Source organism: Myxocyprinus asiaticus, chromosome 1, assembly GCF_019703515.2.
Source record: "Myxocyprinus asiaticus isolate MX2 ecotype Aquarium Trade chromosome 1, UBuf_Myxa_2, whole genome shotgun sequence".
Lineage (NCBI taxonomy): Eukaryota > Metazoa > Chordata > Actinopteri > Cypriniformes > Catostomidae > Myxocyprinus > Myxocyprinus asiaticus.
In genome coordinates, this window is record NC_059344.1 from 64,313,353 (window position 1) to 64,341,304 (window position 27,952).

General features: G+C 38.0%; 1 protein-coding gene across 3 annotated transcripts; it reads right to left on the minus strand.

Annotated features, from left to right (window-relative positions):
* Positions 1-904: 904 nt before the first annotated feature.
* nsmaf (neutral sphingomyelinase (N-SMase) activation associated factor) lies at positions 905-27,923 on the minus strand. Of its 3 annotated transcripts, XM_051668819.1 has the most exons (31): positions 27,761-27,922; positions 26,260-26,349; positions 25,916-25,994; positions 25,745-25,809; positions 25,545-25,581; positions 25,382-25,432; positions 24,987-25,058; positions 24,854-24,901; positions 24,708-24,760; positions 24,362-24,491; positions 24,201-24,272; positions 23,952-24,060; positions 22,553-22,729; positions 22,168-22,247; positions 21,944-22,034; positions 20,504-20,567; positions 20,363-20,414; positions 20,047-20,167; positions 17,697-17,828; positions 17,357-17,399; positions 17,054-17,214; positions 15,136-15,244; positions 14,968-15,026; positions 10,063-10,127; positions 9,892-9,959; positions 9,666-9,789; positions 8,848-8,931; positions 7,042-7,192; positions 6,830-6,932; positions 4,277-4,386; positions 905-2,466 (listed from the first exon to the last, which is right to left on the minus strand). In XM_051668819.1, exons 1-31 carry the CDS (start codon positions 27,796-27,798, stop codon positions 2,372-2,374), a joined length of 2,733 nt encoding a protein of 910 aa, XP_051524779.1. In that variant the 5' UTR covers positions 27,799-27,922; the 3' UTR covers positions 905-2,371. The 3 variants fall into 3 exon arrangements, with proteins under 3 accessions (XP_051524779.1, XP_051524924.1, XP_051524825.1); XM_051668865.1 differs by lacking the exons at positions 905-2,466; positions 4,277-4,386; positions 6,830-6,932; positions 7,042-7,192 and adding an exon at positions 7,199-7,607 and having other exon boundaries at positions 27,761-27,923; XM_051668964.1 differs by lacking the exons at positions 20,047-20,167; positions 20,363-20,414; positions 20,504-20,567; ... (13 more) ...; positions 26,260-26,349; positions 27,761-27,922 and having other exon boundaries at positions 17,054-17,251.
* Positions 27,924-27,952: the final 29 nt, after the last annotated feature.

Below are 27,952 nucleotides of genomic sequence, written 5' to 3' on the forward strand. Positions count from 1 at the left end.
ATGTGACTGAGGCAGGTTGACCAGTCAATCAAACCTCTGCACCTTCCTTCAGAAGGACAGTTTAAAGTCAAAGCACATTTTAGATATGTTTCGGTGCAAGCTGTTTTTGAGTAATGTTGCATGTTTCTTGTTTTCTGGTCAAAAAAGTAAATATTGGAAATATCAAGCATTTATTTAGCGTCGCTATTACTATTGTTCACATTGCTCAGTTTACATTTATAAACCGACTTTTTAAGTCTTTCAATAGTGTGGAGCAACAGAAACATGAAAGTATTTGAAATGTGTTTATGGCTTGCATTAATTTGATTTTAATTTACATTTATTTATTTAGCAGGCACGTTTATCCAAAGTGTCTTATGAGGAATACATCAAAAGTTTATACTCACATATCCTGTATTATATTATATAGATATTTGATCTTTATTGTATGAGATTTTCTAGGATGTTGAATTTATGAAATCAGCTTTGTAAATAAATGCTAGCTCAAGCTGACAGTAGAACAAATAGCATGGATTCTCATACTGAACCAGTGGAATTCATTAAATAAAAATGTTATGTATAAGCTATTCATTAACTGTTTCTTAGCATTTAACAGTGTTGTATTAAGATATGAAATGTCTGTTAACTTTGACAGCTATAGTGAGCTCGAGAAAGCACACTGTAATAAACAGTCATGCGATAAAACCCAATACACTAATGCACTAATGCTGCTATGGCAAACAATGCTTTTAAAAACAGCTGCAACTTCTTAAATTTGAGGTAATGCAATTATTGTTATAATTTCATAAACATATATATGCATAAATACACCATGTTAGAAAATGCAAAAATAGTCAGAATGTGAATGTGTCAGTGTTCATGTAATTGAACATGTAAAACAGAAAAAAAGAACACAAACGGAACATGTTTTAAAGGAAATAATTGGTCAGTATAACCTACAGGTAAAGAACAACAGTGCATTGCAAACTTGGAATTCCAGCATTTTCCCCATTGAGGAAAAATAAAAATAGATTGAAACTGATATGTAAATATGGAGAATACAAAAAAGATAAATTACACACATCAAAACCCAGAAACATACAGAATGGATAAGATTTCCATAGTAGTAATAAACATTGAAACATACCTTAAGACTGGCATAACAAATGTACAAAATGCAACTTTTTCATGTAGTCACTATTTAATATGCTTTTTGAGGGATTACAGAATATTGCATAACTTGCCAGATTGACTTACTCTCTATTTGAACATTTTAAAGAATAATACATAACACACAAAATGCTCTTCACTGAAGAACACATTTTCTAGTCATTCTGTTTTAAATAATAGTGCATGAATATAAAATGATTTTTATATACAGAAAGGCATCCATAACCATGTAGTTTTATAACTTAATATGTTACAGAATGTTTCACTCTAACCTTCATTTTACTGTTCCAATACATAACATTTCATCTTTTTTTGTATCATTGCAGAAGATATGAGCATATTTAAAACGAGGGTGTTAAAAGTAATGCTCAAGTTCAAATGATTAAAAACTAAGGCACATTAAAAACTTCCATCAACTGTTTATGGCTCAAAAACTGCACAGAGTGGCATGATTTCAGCAAACTTTATGGACATCAAACCTTAACTAAGCAATAACTTGTAAATACCCCAAATTTTAATCAAATGCATGGTGCAAAACAAATCTTTGACCCAGTTTACAACAGATAACTTGGCATGGTAACATAAGTGACATTATTATTATTATATAGTATCGAAATATTGGTAAATGGATTCTGATTATATATATATATATATCTCCTTTATTACTTCAAACACCTGTAATAATGGTGCCACGGGTTGATCTCTGAATTTTATGTAAACTTTGAGCGCCATCCATTACAATTTGTAATTTATTATTTTATTTAGTTATTATATTCATCAAAAAAATTATAATAATAGTGAAGTGATTGCCTTTAGAGCATTGCATTTATAGTTATTCATTTGATAGATGTAATTATACTGATGGATTTTTTTTTTTTATGTGAAAACATCCAAAACATTCCAATTTTTTTTTAATTAAAAATGGTAAAATAATAATATAAAACTACATCATACAATATGAAAGGTAGTTCTTATACTGCGATGGTGGTATCTGTTTAAAACTCTGTTATCGGTGTCATAAACTCTCCAATAAAACTTCGACCAAATAAATGAAGGGCACTACAGAGATCTTGTTTTCATGCTTTTCTGCATCATTCAAAATTGACCCATGAAATCATATGGTGAAAATAGACTTCAGTCTGATAAATTGCATTTATAGAACCTGATTGACAAGTGTGTGTGTGTGTGTGTGTGTGTGTGTGTGTGTGTGTGTGTGTGTGTGTTAATACTGGGGTTTCCACAGAATAATCTGTTTGTCCTCGCCGCCTGTAATGACACTGCTGCACTGCTCATTCATCCACATACAAGAAACTGCACCTGCATTAAAAAAAATAATCAGGTGAAGATGCTCTGCTACCAAAACAGAATTTTACTGCATCATAAGTGCTTCTGAAAAGAGCGTCATTGCAAATAGTAGGCAGCTAATTTACAGTGCCACATATACAGTACTAATATAGTGTGACGGTATTAATTTTGAAGACGGGAGCCAGCTTGGCCGTAGCCAGACAAAGTTCTGTCAGTCAGTCAGTCAGTCACTTAGGGTGTGTTCACACCTGTAGTTCGGTTCTCTTGATCCTCTTGGTCCGGACCAAAAAAGAAAATGATACATTTAGTCCTGGTTCGCTAGCGTTCACAATGGCATTTTTAACACCAAACCTAACGATACAAAACCAAAGGCAAAGTCACAACCTGATTTGACAGCTTTTATGACGTATTTTATGCGACGGAACATGCCGAACATCCAAAACAATGCTGGCTGCTGGGCGAAATGCGCTCGTTAGATTTATATATGTACATATGGTGGTATTTTTACCAGTTGAGAACAAACGAAGAGCTAATAAAATGTGTAAAGGAGTCAAAACAGCACCAGGAATTCCTCAAATGAAGAAATGCTGGAAGGACGGCTGATGGTGGTTCCAACGCCTGTACCGAACTGTAATGGGCAACATAGCTCCTATGCTTGAGGTCAGTATTAGGCAAATTACTTCCTGTTTTTGGTCCGTTTAGATGTCTTTGGTCCATGTTGCGTTCATATATCAAACGAACCCCACCAGAGTTCGTTTGGAAGCGGACCGAGACCCACTATTCAGGGGTCTTGGTCCACTTGTTTGGTGCACACCAAGGTTTCGGGTGGCAGTGTTCACACTTGTTCAAATGAACCGCACTAACAGAACAATCGCACCAGAGTTTGTTTTAATCGAACCAAACCTGCCAAGTGTGAACACATCCTTAATTAACCGCACAAAGGAAACATACCAAGTCAAAAACTAATTTATGACTTTCATATGGTACATTAAATATCCAGTTTTTTATCTCGTGTAATTCAACAAATCATCCGTACAAAACGACTCAAAAAAGTTCATAGAGTTCATAATTCACAGTCCAGAATAACACTTTTCCATGTGAGCTCCCATTCAATCATAGGCTGGGAACTGTTTCAATCCCCACCCCTAAATTCAAACAAATCAACGTAACGTACAATAAGTATCAAGAAACTGCTTCACAATACCACCAAAAATAAACACAAAAAGATCACACTTACTCTTTCCCGTCTATCCCTGATTCATCACCATTGGTCTCAGTCACAAGTCACGTCAGGTGCACAACAGCGTTAACTCCATTCTAGAAACCACGCCATGAGTGGGAGAATCAATCCGTCAAAGAACGGCCATTAGACACTCTGCTCCATGAACAAACGCTCCATTTAAATCAAGAAGAGGCTTGCAGCGCAACTAATAAAACGTCATCTGCGAGTTTGACCGGTTGGAGCCATGTGTAACGCTGGAGTGTCTCCTGAAACTGAAGGTAATATTTCCTTCTGCTGTGGAAATGACGTCACATTCCAGGGATGCCGGGAATAATTTAAAGAGGAAGATTTCTTTTAGCTGAGATCGTCACAATAGGCATGTGCAAACCTACATATTTTCCGAATCAACTAGTCTGTGGGATGAACAGCTAATGAGTCTCAAGGAAGCCCTGTATAATGAATCTAGTTTTGGTCCCGAGTGCATTTCGTATGGGGTGCATTGAAATAAAACGTTGCATTTTTCAAAGCAGGACTATTTTTTATCTTGGCACGCCGTCTTAAAAACGCAATGCTTGGACCAAAGTGTGAGAGTGTGTTTACCTGAGTGAGCAGGTATCTTATGGATAACTTTACTGCTGAGGAGGTTCAACACACTGAGTTCTCCTGACAGCCCTCCAGATAACACAGTGCTACCGTCCCAGCACATACACCTACAACAGTGAAACAGATCTTTAAAACAGAAAATATATTGGCAGGGACAGTTCTGCATGTAGAAACATTGAAGTCCTTATGAGTAAATGCGATACTGTACACTTAACATGTGCATTAGTGAAGGGAAGCTACTTTGAAACTGTAGGTTCCCAAGCTACTCACTTCAAATAGTTAAACTGCAGTCAAGCTACTCTTTCAAAAAGTAGTTAGCTACTTTTTGTAAGCAGCTTGTAATGTGGCTAACTGCATTGAAGCTATTTTACCTCCTGAGATCCATGCACGAATGCTGTGGGCATTTTCCATTTCCCTTTTTGATTTGTATCTAGTAGCCACTACTAATCATGCAAACACTGTGTGTGTGTATATATGTGTGTGTGTGTGTGTGTATTTATTAGAGCAAATAGTTTTCCAAAAAATGTACAGTATGTACTCATATAGGGACAGTGGGTCTATGCTGTGAAATTTTAAATAATATCAAGCTATAGAAAGTACATTTTTTATATATCAAATAGTTTATTATGTTTCCAGGAGTGTTGGTTAATCATGATTTTGAGATGTTACAGACATTACAGCTGATTTTCTGTAAAGCTGCTTTGGAACAATGGGTATAATAAAAACTATACAAATAAAAACCATTTGACTTGATTTGACTTGTTACTGTGGTGAGCAGGGTGGAGCCGAGCGGCGTCTGGGCAGAGCGAGGGTGTCGAGCTGAATGGGGGTCGCCACGCCGAGGGAGTGTTCGATCCGGTGGCGCTGGAGACCCGCGTCAACCGGCAACCGGAAGGAACGGCTAAGGGGTCCAGTGCCATTACCCTGCGTCACGGACGGGAGGAGGACAGCAGGCCGAGGACTACTCGACGGCATATCTGGGGCCGACTCTCTCCCCTCTCTGCTTTCTCTCTCCCTTTTTTCTATTCCCACCCCCTCTTCCCTTTCTCCTCTCTTTCGCCCTTTTCCCCCTCCCAGGCATGCATAGGTCGGATCCGGAGACCGGTGTGACCCGTCGATGCTCCCTCCCTAGAAAGGGGGGGGTGCGGGGGGGCAGGAGAATTTAAGGAGAGCAGACAGCGGCAGAGGTGAGAGAGATATGTACGAAGCTTGTCCGCGTGTCTGAATGTCTTTAGGATTTGACGCAGCTGGCTGAAAAGCAGTGCGTGTTTTTGTTTCTTTGGACGCTGAGAAGTGTTATTCAATGTCTGTGTGTTTGTCAAGCCGGTCCCAGCTTCCTCCTTTCCATAACTGTTTTTATATTTTGACAACAAAATCTCAATGTTCTCTCTTTGCACTGTCAAACAAACAAGTGATAGCCAGTGCTGAATCATTTTACCAATCAGAAATTAGCATAATTAATTCTGATTCAAAGTAATGACCAGCATCATCCAATCACTGCCAACCATTTTAAAATATAATGTAGCATTATATTCTGAATCTATGGACTAATTACCATTAAAAGTCTGAAAACTGAACTTTTGGTCGGATTTTAGGAGTGAATGCATTTAGCTGCATGGGAAATACTGTAGGATGCTCCCTTGTTCCCTATTTAGTGAATGACTTAACCTCCAGTGTGCTGTCTGTCTGCACTGGTCTCAGAACAGTTCAAAATGCAACTTGTTTTCATCCTAACTCCATATAAAACCTCTGAAAGCAAAAGTTTTCAGCTTTTGGACTGATTCTCAATGTTATAATGCACAGTAAATATAGGATTTGTAAGGAAAAATAGCGCTAAAGTCCACTTTTGTGGTCATTGTGTTTAGCAGTGTGCCGTTTTGCGATAAATCGTTGGAATATTCAAAATGGCATGTCGGATGAAACTAGAGACTCTAATCTTTTGACTCAAACAGGTTTCAATGTAAAAACTTAATTAGGTTTCTTACCAGATGTAGTTTTGTTAGTGTTTCTCCCAAAGACAAACTCCGCTGTGATTGGCGCCATGTTGTTTTGTCACATGACTCAAAAGTTTAACCCTTTACTGACAGCCCAGAGTGTCCTGAACTGAGATCAGTCGGTTTAAATGAAATGAAATTATGAATAGCGTACAGTGAAGACAAAACACAATGTCCGCGCAGGAGGATGCAGGGTTGCACGAGATTAAAGAATGTTTTTTTTTTTTTTTAGATATTTAACAATCGGAAGCTCTGATTGCAGAATTCAATAATATCACCTAACAGTTATATATTTAATTAGGGTGACACTCCCTTATGAAAATTAACCATGGTTTTACAGTACTTCAGTTACCATATTTAACCATTGTATTTGTAGTAAATCCATAGTAACCACAAAATTGTTAAAATAGCTGAGCTACTGTCACGCTACTGAAAAATTTTAAGTTAGTAGCATTGTTACTTTTAGTTAACTACTGCCCAGCATTCATATGCATATATACAGTATATATATATATATATATATATGTACAGTGTATACAGTATGTGTTCTGCTCACCTCTGTTCTTCCTCTGCATGTACAGTAGAAATGAGCATGCCTGTCTGCACATCTGTAACTGCAAAACACGAGTCCTCACCAACACTTAGAATATGTCTGCTGTCTGAACGCACAAACACATATACATGTACAGATTTATCAAACACATTGACCAAACACCACAGCTGTTGATAAATGCTTTATTTTGATTAGTAAACACGCATCACACAGACCAGGACTGAAGGCCACCTGATGGATCTTTCCAGAATGGCAGGTGAGCTGATTGAGTGGCAGAGGGCTGGTGATGTCCCAGACAGTCAGAGTTCCTTCCTTAGTGCCCGTTGCCAAGAGTGTGCCAGCTGGACTGAGATCTAAAGTATTAACCTGCATATGTGTTCACACACATACATAATAACTACATGCAAATGAGGTTAATTAAAATTTGACAACATAAAATGAATGGCATTTTCCAGGAACAGGGTACAAATTGGTGACCCTTTACTTTTTTAAAGCAAAAAGACACAAATTCCATGTTCTTTGGAGATATGTTGGATTAACTATTATATGACATAAAATAACAGCACAAAAAGTACTTATATATATATATATATATATCACACACACACACACACACACACACCCCGATCAGCCTTGGACCACCTTTGGTAGGTACTAACCACTGCATACTGGGAACACTCCAGAAGACCTGCCGTTTTGGAGATGATCTGACCCAGTGGTCTATCCATCACAATTTGGCCCTTGTCAAAGTCACTCAGATCCTTACACTCGCCCATTTTTCCTGCTTCCAACACATGAAATTCAAGAACTGACTGTTTACTTGCTGCCTAATATATCCCACCCCTTGACAGGTGCCATTGTAATGAGATAATCGATGTGTGTCTGATCAGTGTATATACTGTATATCCATTCACACACACAATACATTGTTACGTCCCTATAGGATCTGGTGTTGATTTGATGCAGAGATGGGTGTTCTGTATGTTTTTTGCTCTCTCTTTGTCCCTCTCTCTCTTTCAGTAGGTACAGATGAACTTGAGTGATGTCCATGTGATGTGTACTGGCAAATCAGTTAGCTCGCCGGTTTAAAAGGCAGCGTAAACCGGACGTCGGGGGAGCTCATCCTAGAGTGGATCTTTGAGAACTCTAGGACAGCGTGTGAGAGCTCCTGGGTTCTCTTCCCTGTCGCCAGACCAAACTGTGTTTTGTTTCTTATCCATCTGTTCTTTGGCTTTGCTGGTGAGTTATGTGACTCGTAAGTTTGAGTTTGGAGAGTAGGGGGTGACCTGCCCTGTTTATTTGATATTGTTTGTTCTGTTTTTGTTAGTGATGTTAGGCAAGTATAATTGTACTTTCATATGTTAGGTAACTTGCTTTGATGTTTTTTTTTTTTTTTAAGCAGTTCTGTATGTTGTTTTGGCCTTTGGTCATTCTGACGTTTTCTCCAATTTTCATATTCATTTAATAAACTTACAATTTCTTGATTTCAATTGTTATTGTTCTTTTTTTTGGTCTGATGGTTGGGATGGGAATCCACACGCACAACACATATTACACCCCAACACTAGACTGGGGAACATAATAACATAAGTAAATATTTCTATCCATTTTCTCAATCGTTAAGCTAAACCATTCAACGATGCTGCTTAAGTTATATTAAGAACAATTACCAAATGAGTACTTTTATTTAATTTACAGGACGTTTATGGGTTTAAAACTGTATTCAGACACAATTTTACAAATTTCGTAAAAAGATTGCAAAAATGGCATACCTAATATAAAAGAAATCTAAACTAAAACAGCGCATATAAATTTTTTTGACTTCCTGAGATGGAAAAACCGCTTTTGTGGACAAACAAAGTTTGTCTGAAAGTTAAGTACCTCCTATCACTGATGCTTTATACAAAAATTTGACCTCATTTTAAAAGTTTCAAGTGTTTGTTTGTACCCTATTTGAGGAAAGTGCCAAAAATAAAACACAACTGATTATATATCAATTTAGAAAATGTGTCCATACGAACCCCAGACTCATGCTCAAATTCAGCAATCAGATTAAACGGAGTCCTTTTATTATCAGATATTTCAGCTGCTACACACTCCCAAATCTGTCAAAGAAACACAGAGAAAGAAGGAAGACATTTACAAGTCAGGACAGGAGATTTTCATTTATATTTAAAGAAAATTATGTATGAAGCATCTTTCATTATTAAAACCATATAATGGTAAAAGGAAATGCAATTAGTTTGAATATACCACTGTCATTTTTCTTATATACCTTAACACAAAAATTGCAAGACATTAAAAAAAATTTTTTTAAAAAAATGTTGCTGGCTTTACGCAATTTCAGGCGTAAAAAGTGAAGGTGCAAAGGTTTTATCGGTCCACCATAAAGCAAAGTTGTGTTTACAATGAGCGCCTCCGAAGAAGAACGAATCGCTAAAGTATGTGAGGTTCATGACCTTTTTAGCATTCTTAATAGATTGTAAAATGGCCTTTTATGCACCTTTATTTTTCTTTCTCTTTTCATGCCTACTGCATGTAAAGCACTTTGAATTATTGCTGTGTATGAAATGTGTTATATATATCAACTTGCATTGCCTTTAGCAGTTTTATCTGAGACACTTACTGGAAAGCAAACAAGATATCCTTGAGCCAAACCGTATATTCTGCTTTGCTCACAGTACCCCCCAAACATTACTTAAAACACAAAACCGTGATTGGATGTTAACACATTATTCAGACAGCTCCTTACTGTATAAATAGTTGGTTCATGGCCAGAATAAGCTGCAATGTGGACCAGACTTTATGCACATACAAAAGTCTGTCTACATGAAACTACCTTCACAGTGGAATCCCAGGATGCTGTGTAAAGTTTGTCGTCCCTCCAGCAAATATGACTGACTGCATCATCGTGACCCATCAACGTGTCCTGTCGTCTTCCATATGCTACTGAGTAAAAATACCTACAGGAAACAAGTGAGGGGTCAAAGAAAGACCTGTGGTAAGTTTAGGAGGCAAAATATTGATGGTGACAGAATGAAGATGGCTATCGTATGAACGCTTACACGTTATTGTCCCATGAAGAACACACAACAATCTTATCTTCAGGCAGAATCAGACAGGATGAGAGTGCCTTAAAAGCCAAAGATTCAAATTAAAGCCTGAGTGTTTTAGTTGGATGTAAAACAAGCCTTTATGTACTGTTATGTTCCTTTTTATATGATTGAACAGATTACCATGTTGGAGAAGGATGTGCTTCTTTGCAGGGCACCATCTTTTGAGAACATCTTCAATGTAGAGTCTACATGAGGACCAATGACATAGGCATTCTTAAGTCATAAATATAAGAGTTAACTGTTACATTCATGGACATATTTAATTGTATTAGTTAATTATTCATTTATTTATTTTACATGTTTAATTGCATCCATGGGTATATGGCAATAATCCTTATTTTTATTTTTAATATAATGAAAGTTTATTTTTCTGAATATTTTCAGATAATACAGTTTGTGCTAAGAAAAAAATACATTTAAGAACCCAAAACTTCCTCCCCATTTCAAAAAGACCATTTATAGAGAAACATGTTTGTTACTTAAACATTCTCTACCTTTAAATTTCTCAATTATACTATAACTTTGCATTTGCAAATAAGCAACTTTGTTAATTTCACTCCAGTAAATACCTGCAGACCTATAAGTTGAAACGTGAAGAAAATGAGAATGTGTTTAAGGTAGAGGTAGGAAAAAGGGTGCCATTATGGTCTTATATGCTTATGGCATATACTGGCATTTTATATTAATTTAACAATGCATTTGGTGATTTGGTGAAGTCCGATGAAGACAATGAGAAACACTGAGTGAAATATCCCAATATATAAAACTTTTGAATCACACTGCACAAAAAAATAAATAAATGCAATAATATCATATCGTGACCTAAATATCGATATTATACTGTATTGCCAGTTACAGTGCATTCATAAAGTATTCAGACCCCTGTATTTTTTTCACATTTTGTTATGTTGCAGTCTAATGCTAAAATGCTTTAAATTATTATCTTATCACATCAATCTACACTCCATACCCCATAATGACAAAGCAAAAACCAGATTTTTGATAACTTTGCAAATGTATTAAAAAGAAAAAACTGAAATATTACATTGACATAAGTATTCAGACCCTTCACTCAGTATTATGTTGAAGCACCTTTGGCAGCGATTACAGCCTCAAGTGTTTTTGGGGATGATGCGACGAGCTTTGCACAACTGGATTTGTGAATTTTCTGCCATTCTTCTCTGCAGATCCTCTCAAGCTCTTTCAGGTTGGATTGGGACCGTCGGTGGACAGCCATTTTCAGGTGTCTCCAGAGATGTTCAATCGGGTTCAAGTGCAGGCTCTGGCTGGGCCACTCAAGGACATTCACAGAGTTGTCCCTAAGCAACTCTTGCATTGTCTTGGCTGTGTGCTTAGGGTCATTGTCCTGTTGGAAGGTGAACCTTCAGCCTAGTTTGAGGTCCTGAGCACTCTAGAGCAGGTTTTCATCAAGAATATCTCTGTATTTTGCTGTGTTCAGCTTTCCTTCAACCCTGAGCAGTCCCCCAGTCCCTGCCGCTGAAAAACACCCCCACAGCATTATGCTGCTACCACCACCATGCTTCACTGTTGGGATGGTATTGTGCAGGTGATGAGCAGTGCCTGGTTTCCTCCAGACATGATGCTTGGAATTGAGGCCAAAAAGTTCAATCTTCATTTCATCAGACCAGAGTCTAATATAGCCTTCCCCAGATCTGTGCCTCGACATAATCCTGTCTCTGAGCTCTGCAGACAGTTCCTTTGACCTCATGGCTTGGTTTATGCTCTGATCTGCATTTTCAGCTGTGAGACCTTATATAAACAGGTGTGTGACTTTCCAATTCATGTCCAATCAATTGAATTTGCCACAGGTGGACTCCAATTAAAGTGTAGAAACATCTCAAAGAAGATCCAGAGAAATGGGATGCACCTGAGCTAAATTTCAAGTGTCATAGCAAAGGGTCTGTATACTTATGTCAATGTGATATTTCAGAATTGTAATAAATCTGCAAAGTTATCAAAAATCTGGTTTTTGCTTTGTCATTGAGGTATGGAGTGTAGATTGATGTGAATTTTTTTTTTTTTTTTAAGCATTTTAGCATAAGGCTGCAACATAATAAAATATAAGATGGCGCAGCAGATGGCAGCCTCAGTGTGGAGCTCTCCAATTCTTTTGTTGTTTTTTGTTTGTTTGTCCTGTGTTTAGTAATTTTTTTCCAATCAGTTTTACCAGGGACAAATTGTTGAACATTCGGCAGCAAATACCAGACAATCTTTTTTAGTTTTTGACTATTCAGATGTTTTGCTGGACATTTTATTTGTAGGCACAGCTGTGTTGTTCAAGCACGCTACAAGACGCAAGTGAGGGAAGCGAGCCGGCACACTGGTCAAGCTCCGTCAGCGCGGCTTTCGAACAGTGATGCAGAGTATTCATCTAGCGAATCTCTGCTCTCTTCCTAACAAAACAGATGAACTACATCTAACCCATACAACAAGGACTTTTCCAACTCTGCTGCCTTGTGCTTCACAGAAACCTGGCTGAGTGAAGCCATTCCAGACAGTGTGGTACATCTGCCGGGTTTCCAGCTGTTCAGAGCGGATAGCATTGCGGAGTTAACGGGGAAGACGAGAGCCGGTTGAACATGCTTTTACATCAATGAAAGTTGGTGTACAGATGTAACAACTTTAAAGAAGATGTAATTTGCTGAAGCACCCCCAGATCGTCACAGATCCTCCACCGGGTCATCTAATGGTTAGACAGAGACCTGGTGAGGCCTTCAAGCCACAGTGTCTCGCACCCACTGTGAAATTTGGTGGAGGATCGGTGAAGATCTGGGGGTGCTTCAGCAAGGCTGGAATCGTCTTTGTAAAGGACACATGAATCAAGCCACGTGCAAGGTTATCCTGGAAGAAAACTTGCCTCCTTCTGCTCTGACAATGTTCCCCAACTCACAGTGCTCCATGCCACACAGCCAGGTCAATCAAGGTGTGAATGGAGGACCACCAGATCAAGACTCTGTCGTGGCTAACCCAATCTCCATACCTGAACCCCATTGAAAACCTCTGGAATGTGATCAAGAGGAAGATGGATGGCCACAAGCCATTAAACAAAGCCGAGCTGATTTAATTTTTGCACCAGGAGTGGCATAAAGTCATCCAACATCAATGTGAAAGACTGGTAGTGAGCATGCCAAGACACGTGAAAGCTGTGATTGAAATTCAGGGTTATTCTACCAAACATTGATTTTTTTTTAACTCTTCCTAAGTTAAAACATTAGTATTGTGTTGTTTAAAAATGAATATGAACTTGTTTTCTTCGCATTACTGGAGGTCTGAAAACACAGTATCTTTTTTGTTATTTTGACCAGTTGTCATTTTCTGCAAATACAGTTGAGCTCAAAAGTTTGCATACCCTTGGAGAACTGGTAATATATGTACCATTTTTAAAGAAAACATGAGTGAGCAGTCAAAACACATTTCTTTTATTTCTTATGGGACTCATATTCAACTGTTGGTTATAACAGAATGGCACAATCATAAAACAAAACATGGCAACAAAGAAAAAAATGAAATGACCCCTGTTCAAAAGTCTGCATACCCTTAGTTTTTAATACTGTGTATTGCCCCCTTTAGCATCAATAACAGCGTGCAGTCTTTTGTAATAGTTGTCTATGAGGCCCCAAATTCTTGCAGGTGGTATAGCTGCCCATTCATCTTCTCCAAATCTGTTTATATTTATCCAGCATATCCTACCTCATCTGCCATTACATTCCCTTGCACTATCCGTATATAACAGATTTGTATTTGTACAATATATATATAATTATTTTTTTTGTCATATTGTGTATTTCTATATATACACTCATTTTCTATTTGCTTTTAATTTTTATTCTATTTTTTTGTTGTTCTTGTTGTTGTATTGTTTGTGCACTGGAAGCTTCTGTCACAAAGACAAATTCCTTGTATGTGTAAGTATACTTGGCAATAAAGCTCATTCTGATTCCGATTCTGAAAATGTGAAAAAATTAGGGGGTCTGAATACTTCATGAATACACTGTACCTTGTGATTCCCTCCCCTAGTTTTAGGGGCAGACTACTGCCACCTAGTCCAAAAAAAATTAATAATTACATGACTTGAAAATCATGTCATGACAAAAATAATCAGTAAATGGCTGCAGAGATCCACTAATTAATTTCTGGTAATAACAAGATAAATTTGTGTATGTGTGTGTTTTCTGTACTGTGGATGCATTATGGTCTAACCCATTAAATTGTGTGTGTGTGTGTGTGTGTGAGATCTGCATTGTGGCAGAATTATTGATTTTATTTGACAAATTAAAAGAAAAAAAATTGTTCTCTGTTAAAGTCTTGGCCATTCATTCCTGTGCGTATTTGTGTGTGTATGAGAGTGCATGTGTTCTGCATTGTGGATGTGTTTCAGTCTCACCCATTCATTTTCTATGGACGGTCAAATCTGACCGTGAACAACACAAGTGTCGCTTTTTTTTTTTTTTTTTTTTACACAGCCTAAACTCATAGAATCCAGTCCAATTTTTTGATGAAGTATACCATTTTTATTAAAGAAACAAAAATGATCGAACAGTGCACAAGGTTAACGGTGAGCGGCATATTTCAGCGCAGATTGTTGTTTGAATCTGTTACTATTTAAAGTGTCTGTTGTTGAAGGATGGGGCAGTAAACAACTACAGAGAACCCGGCAGCAAACCCGCAACCCCTACCAAGCTTGGTCACTCATTTTGCATGCAAAAGTTATCTAATCATAGGACTTTTACTTGTTTGTATAGAAGTTTTAGAATTAAACAGGTAATTTTTTTCTAAGGGTCAAAGAAAGGATGGAAAACTGTCATGAAAAACAAAATGATGAGTTTTTGAGGCAAAAAACTTTACTAACGTTATAAGTGGACCTCAGGGAATGATGGACAACTATTTTAAAAAAACAATATGATACCATCCCTTTAAAGGTCTGAGAAATCAATCTTAGCAGCTTGGGAATTACTTATGGGAATTTGTCAGTGAAAGAAATAAACTAATGGATGGATTTTTTACCTTGAGATGTTGAGAAGACGAAGTCTCCACTGAGGGTCACAGCAATGTCTGTTACTGCTCTGAATACCCAAAACAACATACATCGTAAGGGTCAAAAGCACATAAAATCTCAATACTTATTCTATGACTCTCATGCACAGACATATATTTATGCAAACAGATACTCACTCCTTGTGTAGTTTGTGGCAGGACTGCAGTGTGAGTTTGTTCATGTTGCTCCAGGCCATTTTCTTACTCTCCTCTGTGAGGTCTTCAAATGACTCCATACTGGGAGAAACTGACCAGAAAACACAATAATGCATCAAAATCTGTCATAGGCACAGAGTACTCATGGACACCCAGCTGGAAAAACCAGGTCAGACCGTTTATGGAGGTAAAGTTTTTTTTTTTTTGGAAGGTTGTAGCTGGTTTGCTACTGGTCCCAAGTGGTCTACCATGCTGATTTCAGCCTTACCAGCCAGAAGCTCAGCTAACTAACCATTTAGAACAGCTAATAACCCGCGTGGACCAGCTAAAAACCAGGGATTTGTATAATTCAGAAATAAATTGAGAATGTCTTTTAAATTCCAATTTAACTTGAACTGAAGCAGCAAACAGGATGCAGAATTGTCATTTAAATTAGAAATTAAAAAAAGTCGAAAAAAACCACCGCACACCTGATAAGTTATCAGCAGGTGCAAAGAAAAAACACTGAAGTAAATAAATAAGAAAAAGCTCAGCGCAACCCTGCTATAAACCATGTAAAATACACTATATTGCCAAAAGTATTCGCTCATCTGCCTTTAGACGCATATGAACTTAAGTGACATCCCATTCTTAATCCATAGGGTTTAATATGACGTCGGCCCACCCTTTGCAGCTATAACAGCTTCAACTCTTCTGGGAAGGCTTTCCACAAGGTTTAGGAGTGTGTTTATGGGAATTTTTGACCATTCTTCCTGAAGCGCATTTGTGAGGTCAGACACTGATGTTGGACGAGAAGGCCTGGCTCGCAGTCTTCGCTCTAATTCATCCCAAAGGTGCTCTAACGGGTTGAGGTCAGGACTCTGTGCAGGCCAGTCAAGTTCTTCCATACCAAACTCGCTCATCCATATCTTTATGGACCTTGCTTTGTGCACTGGTGCGCAGTCATGTTAGAACAGGAAGGGGCCATCCCCGAACTGTTCCCACAAAGTTGGGAGCATGGAATTGTACAAAATCTCTTGGTATGCTGAAGCATTCAGAGTTCCTTTCACTGGAACTAAGGGGCCAAGCCCAGCTCCTGAAAAACAACCCCACACCATAATCCCCCCTCCACCAAACTTCACAGTTGGCACAATGCAGTCAGACAAGTACCGTTCTCCTGGCAACCGCCAAACCCAGACTCGTCCATCAGATTGCCAGATGGAGAAGCGTGATTCGTCACTCCAGAGAACGCGTCTCCACTGCTCTAGAGTCCAGTGGCGGCGTGCTTTACATCACTGCATCCGACGCTTTGCATTGCACTTGGTGATGTATGGCTTGGATGCAGCTGCACTCTACGGCCATGGAAACCCATTCCATGAAGCTCTCTACACACTGTTCTTGAGCTAATCTGAAGGCCACATGAACTCTGGAGGTCTGTAGCGATTGACTCTGCAGAAAGTTGGCGACCTCTGTGCATTATGCGCCTCAGCATCCGCTGACCCCGCTCTGTCATTTTATGTGGCCTACCACTTCGTGACTGAGTTGCTGTCATTCCCAATTGCTTCCACTTTGTTATAATACCACTGACAGTTGACTGTGGAATATTTAGTAGCGAGGAAATTTCACGACTGGACTTGTTGCACAGGTGGCATCCTATCACAGTACCACGCTGGAATTCACTGAGCTCCTGAGAGCAGCCCATTCTTTCACAAATGTTTGTAGAAGCAGTCTGCATGCCTAGGTGCTTCATTTTATACACCTGTGGCCATGGAAGTGATTGGAACACCTGAATTCAATTATTTGGATGGGTGAGCGAATACTTTTGGCAATATAGTGTAGCTGTTATCATCAAAGCGGCTTTTAGCTGGACTTTCCAGCAGTGCATCCTCATTTTGCACACAGCTAATATTCAGTGTCACACCTGGTGAGAAGTCACTGCTGCTGAGGCTGGGTGTTGCTGACAGGTTGTGGAAGCGTGGAGTGATTCTCTGAGGATGAGGAGTGGTGAAAAGCTGCCGTGGCGTTTGACCAAACTCCAAAATCTGAGTCAGCATGGCTATTTTCTGGTCAGGGTCCTCAATACTGCAGAAACACACATATACACACTGACAAATGTACACTGACATAAAATGAAACACACACAAAAACTGCATCAAAAATAGATTCAATGATCTAAACATGAACAAACATTTTAGAGAGAGAGATATTTGAATTAGATGTTTACCTATCACAGTCCACTCCTCCCTCATATGTTAATGGGTGGAAAACTGTAACATAGCAGACATTATAGTTATTTGTTATAAATAATGCAATACTTTCTCATGATATTTCTCAATATGTTCTCATCATTTTTTTTTTACTGAAGTCTTGAAATATGGTGCACAAGTTGTATGTTCTACATGCATTGTACTTTTTTGGAGCTTTACAGCACCAGTTCCTATTTAATTTCATTGAAACATGTAAGTATTTAGCATTCATTATAAAAGCGACATTTTAATGTTAACTATCCCTATTCCCTTTAAATGATTAGTGGTACTTTGCAAGAGTGCATTCATTCATTTTACCATTATGGGCAGCCACAGCTTCACTTCCTCTCTGTTTGTATCCAAAGATTAGATCAATCCACTCATGCAGATGTTCAGACACATACTGACTCTCCAGAGCTGAACGCATTTTCTGTAAGAACTCATCTGCATCTGTGCATACATACACATGAAAAAATCTTTTAAAGAGTTAGAGAAAGTCAGTGAAGAGGGTGCTGTTTTTTTTTGCAGTCTTTTGACGATATTTAAAATCTCATTCTTAATATTTACTTGTTCTGAAATGGTTTAAAAGCATGTTTTTGTACAATCGGAGAAACCATAATATTGGACGAAACAGACACTGTTGTCAAGTTGACTAAAATTCTTAAAGGGATAGTTCACCCAAAAATGAAAATTCTCTCATCATTTATTCACCCTCATGCCATCCCAGATGTGTATGACTTTCTTTCTTCAGTAGGACACAAATGAAGATTTTTAGACAAATATCTCAGCTCTGTAGGTCCATACAATGCAAGTGAATGGTGACCAGAACTTTGTAGCTCCAAAAATCACATAAAGGAAACATAAAAGTAATCCATAAGACTCCAGTGTTTAAATCCATATATTCAGAAGTGATATAATAGGCGTGGGTGAGAAACAGATCAAAATTTAAGTCCTTTTTTACTCTAAATCTCCACTTTCACTTTCAGATGTGAAAGTGAAACTAAACCTAGGGCTGTCACGATTATGAAATTTGGCTGGCGATTAATTGTCAAACAAATAATTGTGATTATGTCCATTAATTGTGTCTTTTAGGACTTTCACGATTAATTGTCACATAAATTGTCATATTTACCTTCAAAGATATAAATCAGATAATAAAATGTGATTTCCTTTTAAGGCTTAATAAAATAACATGAAAAATAATAATGTTTAAATATAGAAATATTTCTCAATACTTCAAATATGTCTCTCTTTTTGGTCAACTTTAGTTTTGGTCAGGTTTACATTAACATTGTTGTTTTGAAAATTTAAAGATTGTTTTTTATATTTATATTATGCAATAGTAAATATTTCTGTCTTAATTTCTTCACTTTCACACGTGTAATGCTCTTTGATTAAACCCACGAGCCCTTATTTCTCGTGAAGCAAAACCTTTTATTTCATCATTTTATCACTCAACAGAAATAGAGCAAGCATGCGTCACCTCCTCTGTGTCACTGCGTGTATGAACCTACTATGACCAGTAACATTTGCTATTACACGATCGTTTAAAGTGAAGCCGACTATCAAAGTTTATATTTGTTTGTTTATATTTTCGCGGGAGTCTGCTAACGGCGTGCGCGTGAGGGAAGCGGTTCTCGCGCTCTTCCGGACAGGAGCTGCAGGTTGAGCTCAGTGACGCTCGGAGTTCAACTGAATGACACACAAACGTGCCATTCATGGCACTTGTACAGTATATTCGCTTAAAATTCCCTTATTTGGGCATTAAAATGTGATTGGAATTTGAAGTGCACAATAATGGTGGTTGTCTCAAATAACCGCAGTTAGATCAAATAACCACGAGCAGACGATTATTTAATAATCGCGACAGGCACCACATGTGACTTTCAGGTGTAAAAGTGAAAGTGGAGATTTAGAGTAAAAAAAAGACTTACATTTTTATCTGTTTCTCCCCCACACCTATTATATTGCTTCTGAAGATATGGATTACTTTTATGTTTCTTTTATGTGATTTTTGGAGCTACAAAAGTCTGATCACCATTCACTTGCATTTTATGGACCTACAGAGCTGAGATATTCTTCTAAAAATCTTCGTTTGTGTTCTGCTGAAGAAAGAAAGTCATACACATCTGTGATGACATGAGAGTGAGTAAATGATGAGAGAATGTTCATTTTTGGGTGAACTATCCCTTTAATGTAGGAGCTAAAATACAATACAAACCTAAAAATAATCAAGGCATGTTTAGCATAAACAAGAATTACATTTAATCATATTACTTATATGTACCGTTGAACTGATTCACTGAAACAGACAGTTTGAAAGAACAAATTTGCAGAACTTTCTAAAGCTAATTTTGATTCGGACTGAGTGCAAGCCAATTGATACTGAAAAGAACCAACTTCTCCCACAACTTCGCTACTTCCACAGTTTCTTGAGTCATGAGTTGAGAGAGTGGAAATTAACCTATTGGTACAATATTTTATGAAATTTAACTTGATGTCTGCAATTTTCCTTTACTTTTATTTCAGCAAAACAATCATCAAGAATATATTGTAAATATTCTTTACTGCCAGTCCTGATATTAAAGAGAAATTTATAAAGGACGAAACAGAAGAAGAAAGACAGTGGAAATGAGACAGATATAACAAAAAAAAAACAGACATTCACCTGATGACCATGGAGGAAGCTCAACATTTTCTACTGTCCTGCCTCCCTGTCTCCTGCCCAGATCTAAATGCTGCAGATTCTTCAGAAAGCTGCTGTCGTTCCCGTAGAACTCAGGAATCAGCTGATAAACACAAACACACACACACAAACACATCAAGGACTTTACTCAAATTTGGACCTATTTGCAAATTACTCATGTCTTGTAACTTTGGCTTCATTTCACAGAATTATTAAAGGTTCAATATTGCAATATGATCATAAAAGAGGCAGGACTTTTCAAAATGTAAAATATAAAACAAAATGCATTTTTCCTCACCTCTTTGAAATCAGTACCGCCCTCTAAACAGTTCTTCCATGTCTCTCCAACACTGTATGCACAAATATATATCTCTGTGAAGTCTATTGAAAAGTTTGAGTAAGTGTGTGTGTTTATGTGCTGGTGTGTTGGTGCAAATACCTGTTAAACATTCTGTCCGCATGGTCGAAGCGTCCGTTCTGCAGGCACAGCATGTGTTCTGGAGCTGCAGGAAGGCAAATGACGCTTCAGCAAATGCTGCATGGAACTGCAGGCAGTGTCCAAAATTTACATTCATCAAGTACCAAATGAAAATACAGTTGAAGTCAGAAGTTAACATACACCTTAGCCAAATACATCCCTGTCTTAGGTCAGTTAGGATCACTACTTTATTTTAAGAATGTGAAATGTCAGAATAATAGTAGAGAGAATGATTTATTTCAGCTTTTATTTCTTTCATCACATTCCCAGTGGGTCAGAAGTTTACATACACTTTGTTAGTATTTGGTAGCATTGCCTTTAAATGGTTTAACTTTGTTCTATCCGATTGAGGTCAGGGCTTTGTGAAGCCTCAGCCTTTTTCCTCCAAACATAATGATGGTCATTATGGCCAAAAAGTTACATTTTTGTTTCGTCAGACCAGAGGAAATTTCTCCAAAAAGTAAGATCTTTGTCCCTATGTGCACTTGCAAACTGTAGTCTGGCTTTTTTATGGCGGTTTTGGACCATTGGATTCTTCCTTGCTGAGCAGCCTTTCATGTTATGTCAATATAGGACTCGTTTTACTGTGGATATAGATACTTGTCTACCTGTTTCCTCCAGCATCTTTACAAGGTCCTTTGCTGTCGTTCTTGGTTTGATTCGCACTTTTCGCACCAATATACATTCATCACTAGAAGACAGAATGCGTCTCCTTCCTGAGCGGTATGATGGTGGCGTGGTCCCATGGTGCTTATACTTGCTTATTATTGTTTGTACAGATGAACGTGGTACCTTCAGGCATTTGGAAATTGCTCCCAAGGATGAACTAGACTTGTGGAGGTCCACAATTTTTTTTCTGAGGTCTTGGCTGATTTCTTTTGATTTTCCCATGATGTCAAGCAAAGAGGCACTGAGTTTGGAGGTAGGCCTTAAAATACATTCACAGGTACACCTCCAATTCAGTACACCTCCTATCAGAAGCTAATTAGCAAATTGTCTAAAGGCTTGACATCATTTTATGGAGTTTTCCAAGCTGCTTAAAGGCACAGATTAACTTAGTGTATGTAAACTGACCCACTGGAATTGTAATATAGTCAATTAAAAGTGAAACAATCTGTCTGTAAACAATTGTTGGAAAAATTACTCATGTCATGCACAAAGCAGATGTCCTTAATGACTTGCCAAAACTATAGTTTGCTAATATTAAATCTGTGGAGTGGTTAAAAAATGAGTTTTAATGACTTCAACCTAAGTGTATGCAAGTGTATTGCAAATAAATTTGCATTAAAAAAAAGTTTAAGAAAAGAAAAATTATTATAGTAAATAAAACATTTAATTAAATAAAATAATAAAAAAAACAAGCCAAGCCAAGCTAAAACAAGACAAAAAATAAGCACTTACCAACTCTGACGAGGTAGAAAAGCACATATCCAGGCGATGAGTAATGACTGCCGTACATAAAATGAGGTTCGGGCATATCTCTGTAACGTTCCTGTAGCACACACACACACACACACACACACAAAACTTAAGCCAAAAACAAATCGTATACATCCAGAACTTTTATAAGACAATCAAAAGATCTGAACATATTGAGCATGTCTTTGTGTACACTTGATTCTCACCAGTAATCTCTCCAGTCTCTCTGTGTTCAAAGCTCCAATTGGTTTACTGAGATCTCGAAATGAAGCAGGATTCAACAAGTCTGGTAAAACAAAACAAAAAAACAATCACACACATATATTTCAGACTTTGACCCAAAAAAGTATTCTGACACTTAAGTCACACTTAAAATGTATGAATTTCATTGCAAAAGATAATATAATATCAAACTGCATCTGCACTTAAATGCTGCTAGAACTTTTCACAAAATCAACATGCTTGTTCTGTCTTTAAAATTAATGACACTTATTTTTGATATTATGTTATATTATGCAACAACTATACAATAAGTGTTACTAAAGTGCTTTTTGGGACCAATTGAAGTGTGTGTGTTATAGAGAGACTGACCTAATTGTGAGCTGCTATAGTCACTTATGACCCAGGGGAACACAGGATACTGTGAAAGATCATTTACACTGCGGTCTGCCAGATTGTTGAGATGTAGCAGGTACTGATAGTTGGAGATATGTCCTCTCTGCCACTGCAGCATGTAGCTCTCTGCTGTGTGTTCAGTCATATGATTCTCTACATCACAAATACAACACATCAATGTTATGTTTACTTCTCTAAATTCAGTTCTTTTGTTCTAGACCAATTGGAAAAAACATTTCATACCAAGTTTAGGTTAAGCTGTGTTTTGGGAAATATTTGAAGATAGCTGGTTTTACATGGGTTCTAGCTGTTCCCAGGTGGTTAAGATGCTTGATCAGCAGGACAACAAGCTTGTGAAGTTAAGGTCAACCATCAAAAGTCAAGCTGGTTTATTGTTGGTAAAATGTGGTCTACTGCACCAGTTCTAACCAGCTTGACCAAAACGTTCTACCAGCTTTAATCAGCCTGACTCAGATGGTTTACCAGCTCTAACTAGCTTGACCAAGTTGGTCTACCAGTTCTATCCAGCTTGACCAATGAGTTCCACCAGGTCTTACCAGCTTGACCAAGTTGGTCTTCCAGTTCTAACCAGCTTGACCAATGAGTTCCAGTTCCACCAGGTCTAACCAGCTTGTCCAACGAGTTCCACCTGGTCCAACAAACTTGACCATGATGGTCTACAAGCTCTAACCAGCTTGACCAAGTTGGTTTACCAGCTCCAACCAGCTTGACCAAATTGGCCTACCAACTCCAACATGCTTGACAAGTTGATCTACCAGCTCCAACCAGCTTGATCAAGTTGGTCCACCAGCTCGACCAAGTTTGTCTACAGTCTCCAATCAACTTGACCAAGCTGGTCTTCCAACTCCAACCAGCTTAACCATGTTGGTCTACCAGCCCCAACCAGCTTGACCAAGTTTGTCGTCCAGCTCGAACCAGCCTGGCCAAGTTGGTCTACCAGCTCCAACCAGCTTGACCAAGTTAGCTAGCCTACCAGCTCCAACCAGCTTGACCAAGTTAGCTAGCCTACCAGCTCCAACCAGCTTGACCACGTTAGCTAGCCTACCAGCTCCAACCAGCTTGACCACGTTAGCTAGCCTACCAGCTCCAACCAGCTTGACCAAGTTAGCTAGCCTACCAGCTCCAACCAGCTTGACCAAGTTAGCTAGCCTACCAGCTCCAACCACCTTTTGCAAGTTTGTCTACCACCTCCAGCAAGCTTGAACAAGTTGGTCTACCAGGTCGACCTTGAATATATCTAGTAGTCCATCAAGACAACCATGTCAGTAGCTGGTTTAAATTGGAATTTCCTGCAGAGTATAATGTAAATTAATCTTAGATAAAATCTTAGGATACATAAACATATGAAACCTACCAAGGAAAGTTGCAATGTAGTAGTAAAGCTCATCTCTGTCTTTAGTATTGTAGAACTTCAGGTAGATATCCGAGCACAAATCATTCTCTGTGCAAAACACCTCAAGACCCTAAACACACACATTACATTAAAATATATCATAAAAACACAAAAGAATGCATCTCTGCAACCAGATAAACCATTCATGCATACATACCAGATATACAATATGCACACTTTCAATACACACACACACACACACACACTCACCAAAGGTCTCAGTCCATGTCTTCGTTTGTAGATCCATCTAACGCTGTGTAACCCAATCCGCACTACAGCATCCTTTCAGAAACACACATTAAAAGCAGTGAAGGTGCTGCACACTCAGTAGAGAAAAATGTCTTAAAGAAAACTCAAAGAAAGTAACATACAGGATAACCATTCATAGGCTGGAAATATAGATTGAGGTCAGTGATGCAAACGTGACCAGCGTTTGTCACCAAAGGAGAAACCATCTCTGCCACACATTCCATGTGTGGCCGCTCGAATACATTCTCAAAACTAGACAAACACACACAATAAATAAATGCATAAAACACATAAGCATCCATTAAATTCATCTTTCTGCCTGACCACAATGCTGAAATAGCAAGTGACTGGGTTTTAACAGCTAGATTAAGAGATTAATCTCAAAGAAACTCTAATGCTATCAGTTTCATTTAGTCCGAAATCTCCAGAACAAGCAAGCTAAATAAATGAACGTGACACTGATGTTACCTGTTCTTATCAAAACAGGTTCTTGCCAGTCTGGACTGCAAGATAGCTGCAATCTACCGAAGAAACACAGAGATATTCAGAGATGCAACAATCACTGCTCATAACAACAAATTTGTTAGTGTGCGTATTTGTATAATTTGACTAACCATAGCTGTCTGGTCGCCCAGTTTATCAAGACAGGTTGCTCTGTGTAACTATAAAAATAGCAATATTGCTTAACAAACAATGTGAAAGTCTGAATGAACATTCTTTAATTGAAAAACAAAATCACAGACAAACCTGCAGTAATATCTGAACAACATCCTCTGTTTTTCTGGAATCATCCAGTTGGAATATGAATTTTCTTTCTCCCTAACATGTAAAAAGAAACCATTATTTACACAAACGTCTACAATGACAATACTAGAGCGGAAAAAGTTAAGTGACTAAATACCACACAGGCAAATATCAAATGGCAATTTAACATTTTAAATGTGCCAAAACAAAGAAAGAATAAGCAAGAGAAGAAAATACCAAAATGGATTATAATTGCTCCCGATATATATATGTTTTCTGGACATGGCATCATTTGAAATTACATCTAAATCCCATGATACATGAATATGGTATCATTCAGTGCCATAGTATACATCAAAGTACCATGGTACTTCCACAGGCACAAAAAATAAACTCACCCTTTCATATTTATATGGAGCAACCACGTTTCCTTCTTTAATTAGATAGACCTGTCACAAAGCAACAACAAAGCAAAAAGACTTGGTTAAAAAATACTATCAGTTGAAACCTTGCAAGAGGACAACTATAACCAAAAAATGTAAAAAGGTAACACATACTCACCAGCTTGGTTTCAATGAGAATACAGGCAGGTTTACTTCTGCAAACGCACAAGAAAAGGAAATGAAACAAGGACAAGAAAACTTCACAAAAGACACTGCAATAGTATGAATGCAACAACATCCATTACTATTGGTATAAGTAACTGAATATCAATAAACAAATCAATGCATTCATGTGAACAGTAATTAAAAAACTGTTACTCTATAAATAGGTTGCTCTCATTTTCCTCCACTGTTTCTATTCCTCTGCAGTCTTTTAGAGGAATCTATATGAAAGACAATAAGATTGCATTTTCTTATGGTAATATCATAGCAAATACAGGATCAGCTGACCAGTTCACAGTATGTTTAGTGATAAAATGATGGTGATACCTTTAAAACAGGCCCTGTTGTGCCATCTGGCTCAAAAATCACAGATTTGGAACATATCTTTAGTGAGCCACTGGTCCGTCTGCATATACAGAGAAACATAAACATCGATCAGACTTTTTCAGCAGTATTCATCCATGCAGTGAACATCTGGATGTATGCATGGATGTAATCCATTGTGGATGTGTGTACAAATCAAAAACGATCCCACTGGATAAACTAAAAAACACCTGAAAATTGGTATTTGTTAATCCATTTGGGTGTTATTTCAAGCAGGGACTGCTGTGTTCTATATCGCGACCCTCTCGCATTTCCCTCATAATTTATTCAAGATCATTTCAGCTCACCTGTCTGCCTCTGTACCTCTGATGGTCAGATTATATGCTGTGTGCTGTTCAAAATAATGTTCCTCCAGATCCAACAACAACAGTGAAAATCTGAACAGACACATAGAAGAGATTGCGAGTACAGACAGTGAGTTGCAACAGGACAGCTAGAAGGGGAAAACAAACTATACCACAGATGTGAGAAAACAAAGAAGTGATGAATTTTACAAATGAACTGAACAGCTCTCCACTCTAGTCAAACAGTCCAGTAGGAATCCGATCACATGTCTGTTTAGCTAAATACTGCATATACTTCTAACATGATAAAGGATCTTAATGGGTTCAAATTAAAATCATCTAAGAGCCAAATAAGACTTGAAACTGAAATTTCTACAGGATTGTCATTTGATTCTTAAAGAGCTCTATTGGATATTGAGCATTTCTACTTTCTTCTGCAGAACACAAATGAAGATTTCTAGAAGAATATTTCAGCTCTGTAGGGCTTCACAATGCAAGTGAATGGGTGCCAAAATTTGAAGCGCCAAAACACACTGAAAGGCAGCATAAAAGTAATCCATACGACTCCAGCTGTTTTAATTCTTGTCTTCAGAAGTGATCTAATCAGTTTTGGATGAGAACAGACCAATATATAAATCCTTTTTCACTGTAACTCTTGACATCAGCCGTTTCCTTCCTTTGCGATCATGATTTCAAGCTCGATTACACTTCCTAGCGCCATCTAGCTCTGCACATGTCAAGCACTAGGGAGTGTAATCGAGCTTGAAATCATGATCGTGCCAGGAGACTGCAATGGCAAGATGTACCATGTAAAAGGAGTTATATTTCAGTCTGTTCTCAACCAAAATTGCTTAAGAAGACATTGAATAAACCACTGGAGTCTTATGGAATACTTTTATGCTGCTTTTGTGCTTTCTGAAGCTTCAAAGACTTGGTCACCATTCACTTACATTGTAAGGACCTACAGAGCTGAAATATTCTTCTAAAAAACAAAGAAAGGCATACACATCTGAGATGGCATGAGGGTGAGCAAATAATGAGATAATTTTCATTTTTGGGTGGACTATCCCTTTAAACATGCATGTTTCTGTCCAGTAGGGAAAAAAATCTCACTAAGATCCAATGTTATATTCAAAATACCAATTAGGCTACTTTATGAGTTTTTGAGTATGGTATGTATGAAGACTGTGCATAGGGAAAGGTTTATGTTAAGATCAAAACAAAACATCTTTAACTCAGCAGATAGACATGCGTCATGTGCGGCATGGAAACGCGACGCTTTGTAAGACTGTAAAATGTGTTTTGTTGTGCTAAGACAACACTGGCCTACGAAGCGGATGATTCAGCGAGCTAAAGTGCAACACTGCGCCTTAAGTCAGAGTGCTGTGGCCCGCACCGACATGAGAGAGCACACCCTTGACCATCTCCAGAACATTTCGAGCTGCAGGTATAAACATATTCGAATATGAAAGCGCAATGCGTCGGCGCGACTGCAGTGAAATACCTTTCTTTGACGCGATCGTTCTGCCTGATGAAAGCCATGAGGACCCGCAGCCGCTGTCGCGAGAGATGTAAACACGGAAATCCTTTGAGAGGGGAAGCACCAATTGATCACCGTCATTCTTGCGCTCATGTGTCTCTCTTTCTGTGGAAAAACAACAGCTACAAACACGATTCAATGACCGATTTAACACTT

What these genes read in the sequence shown, in the direction of transcription:
- nsmaf (XM_051668819.1), bottom strand. Translation starts at nt 27,798, where the DNA reads ATGGCTTTCATCAGGCAGAACGATCGCGTCAAAGAAAG. An exon ending in GCGGACAGAATGTTTAACAG is followed by an intron (nt 20,415 to 20,503) that starts GTATTTGCACCA and finishes TTGTGCATACAG; the next exon opens with TGTTGGAGAGACATGGAAGA. An exon ending in TCTTCATGGGACAATAACGT is followed by an intron (nt 9,790 to 9,891) that starts GTAAGCGTTCAT and finishes TGTTTCCTGTAG; the next exon opens with GTATTTTTACTCAGTAGCAT.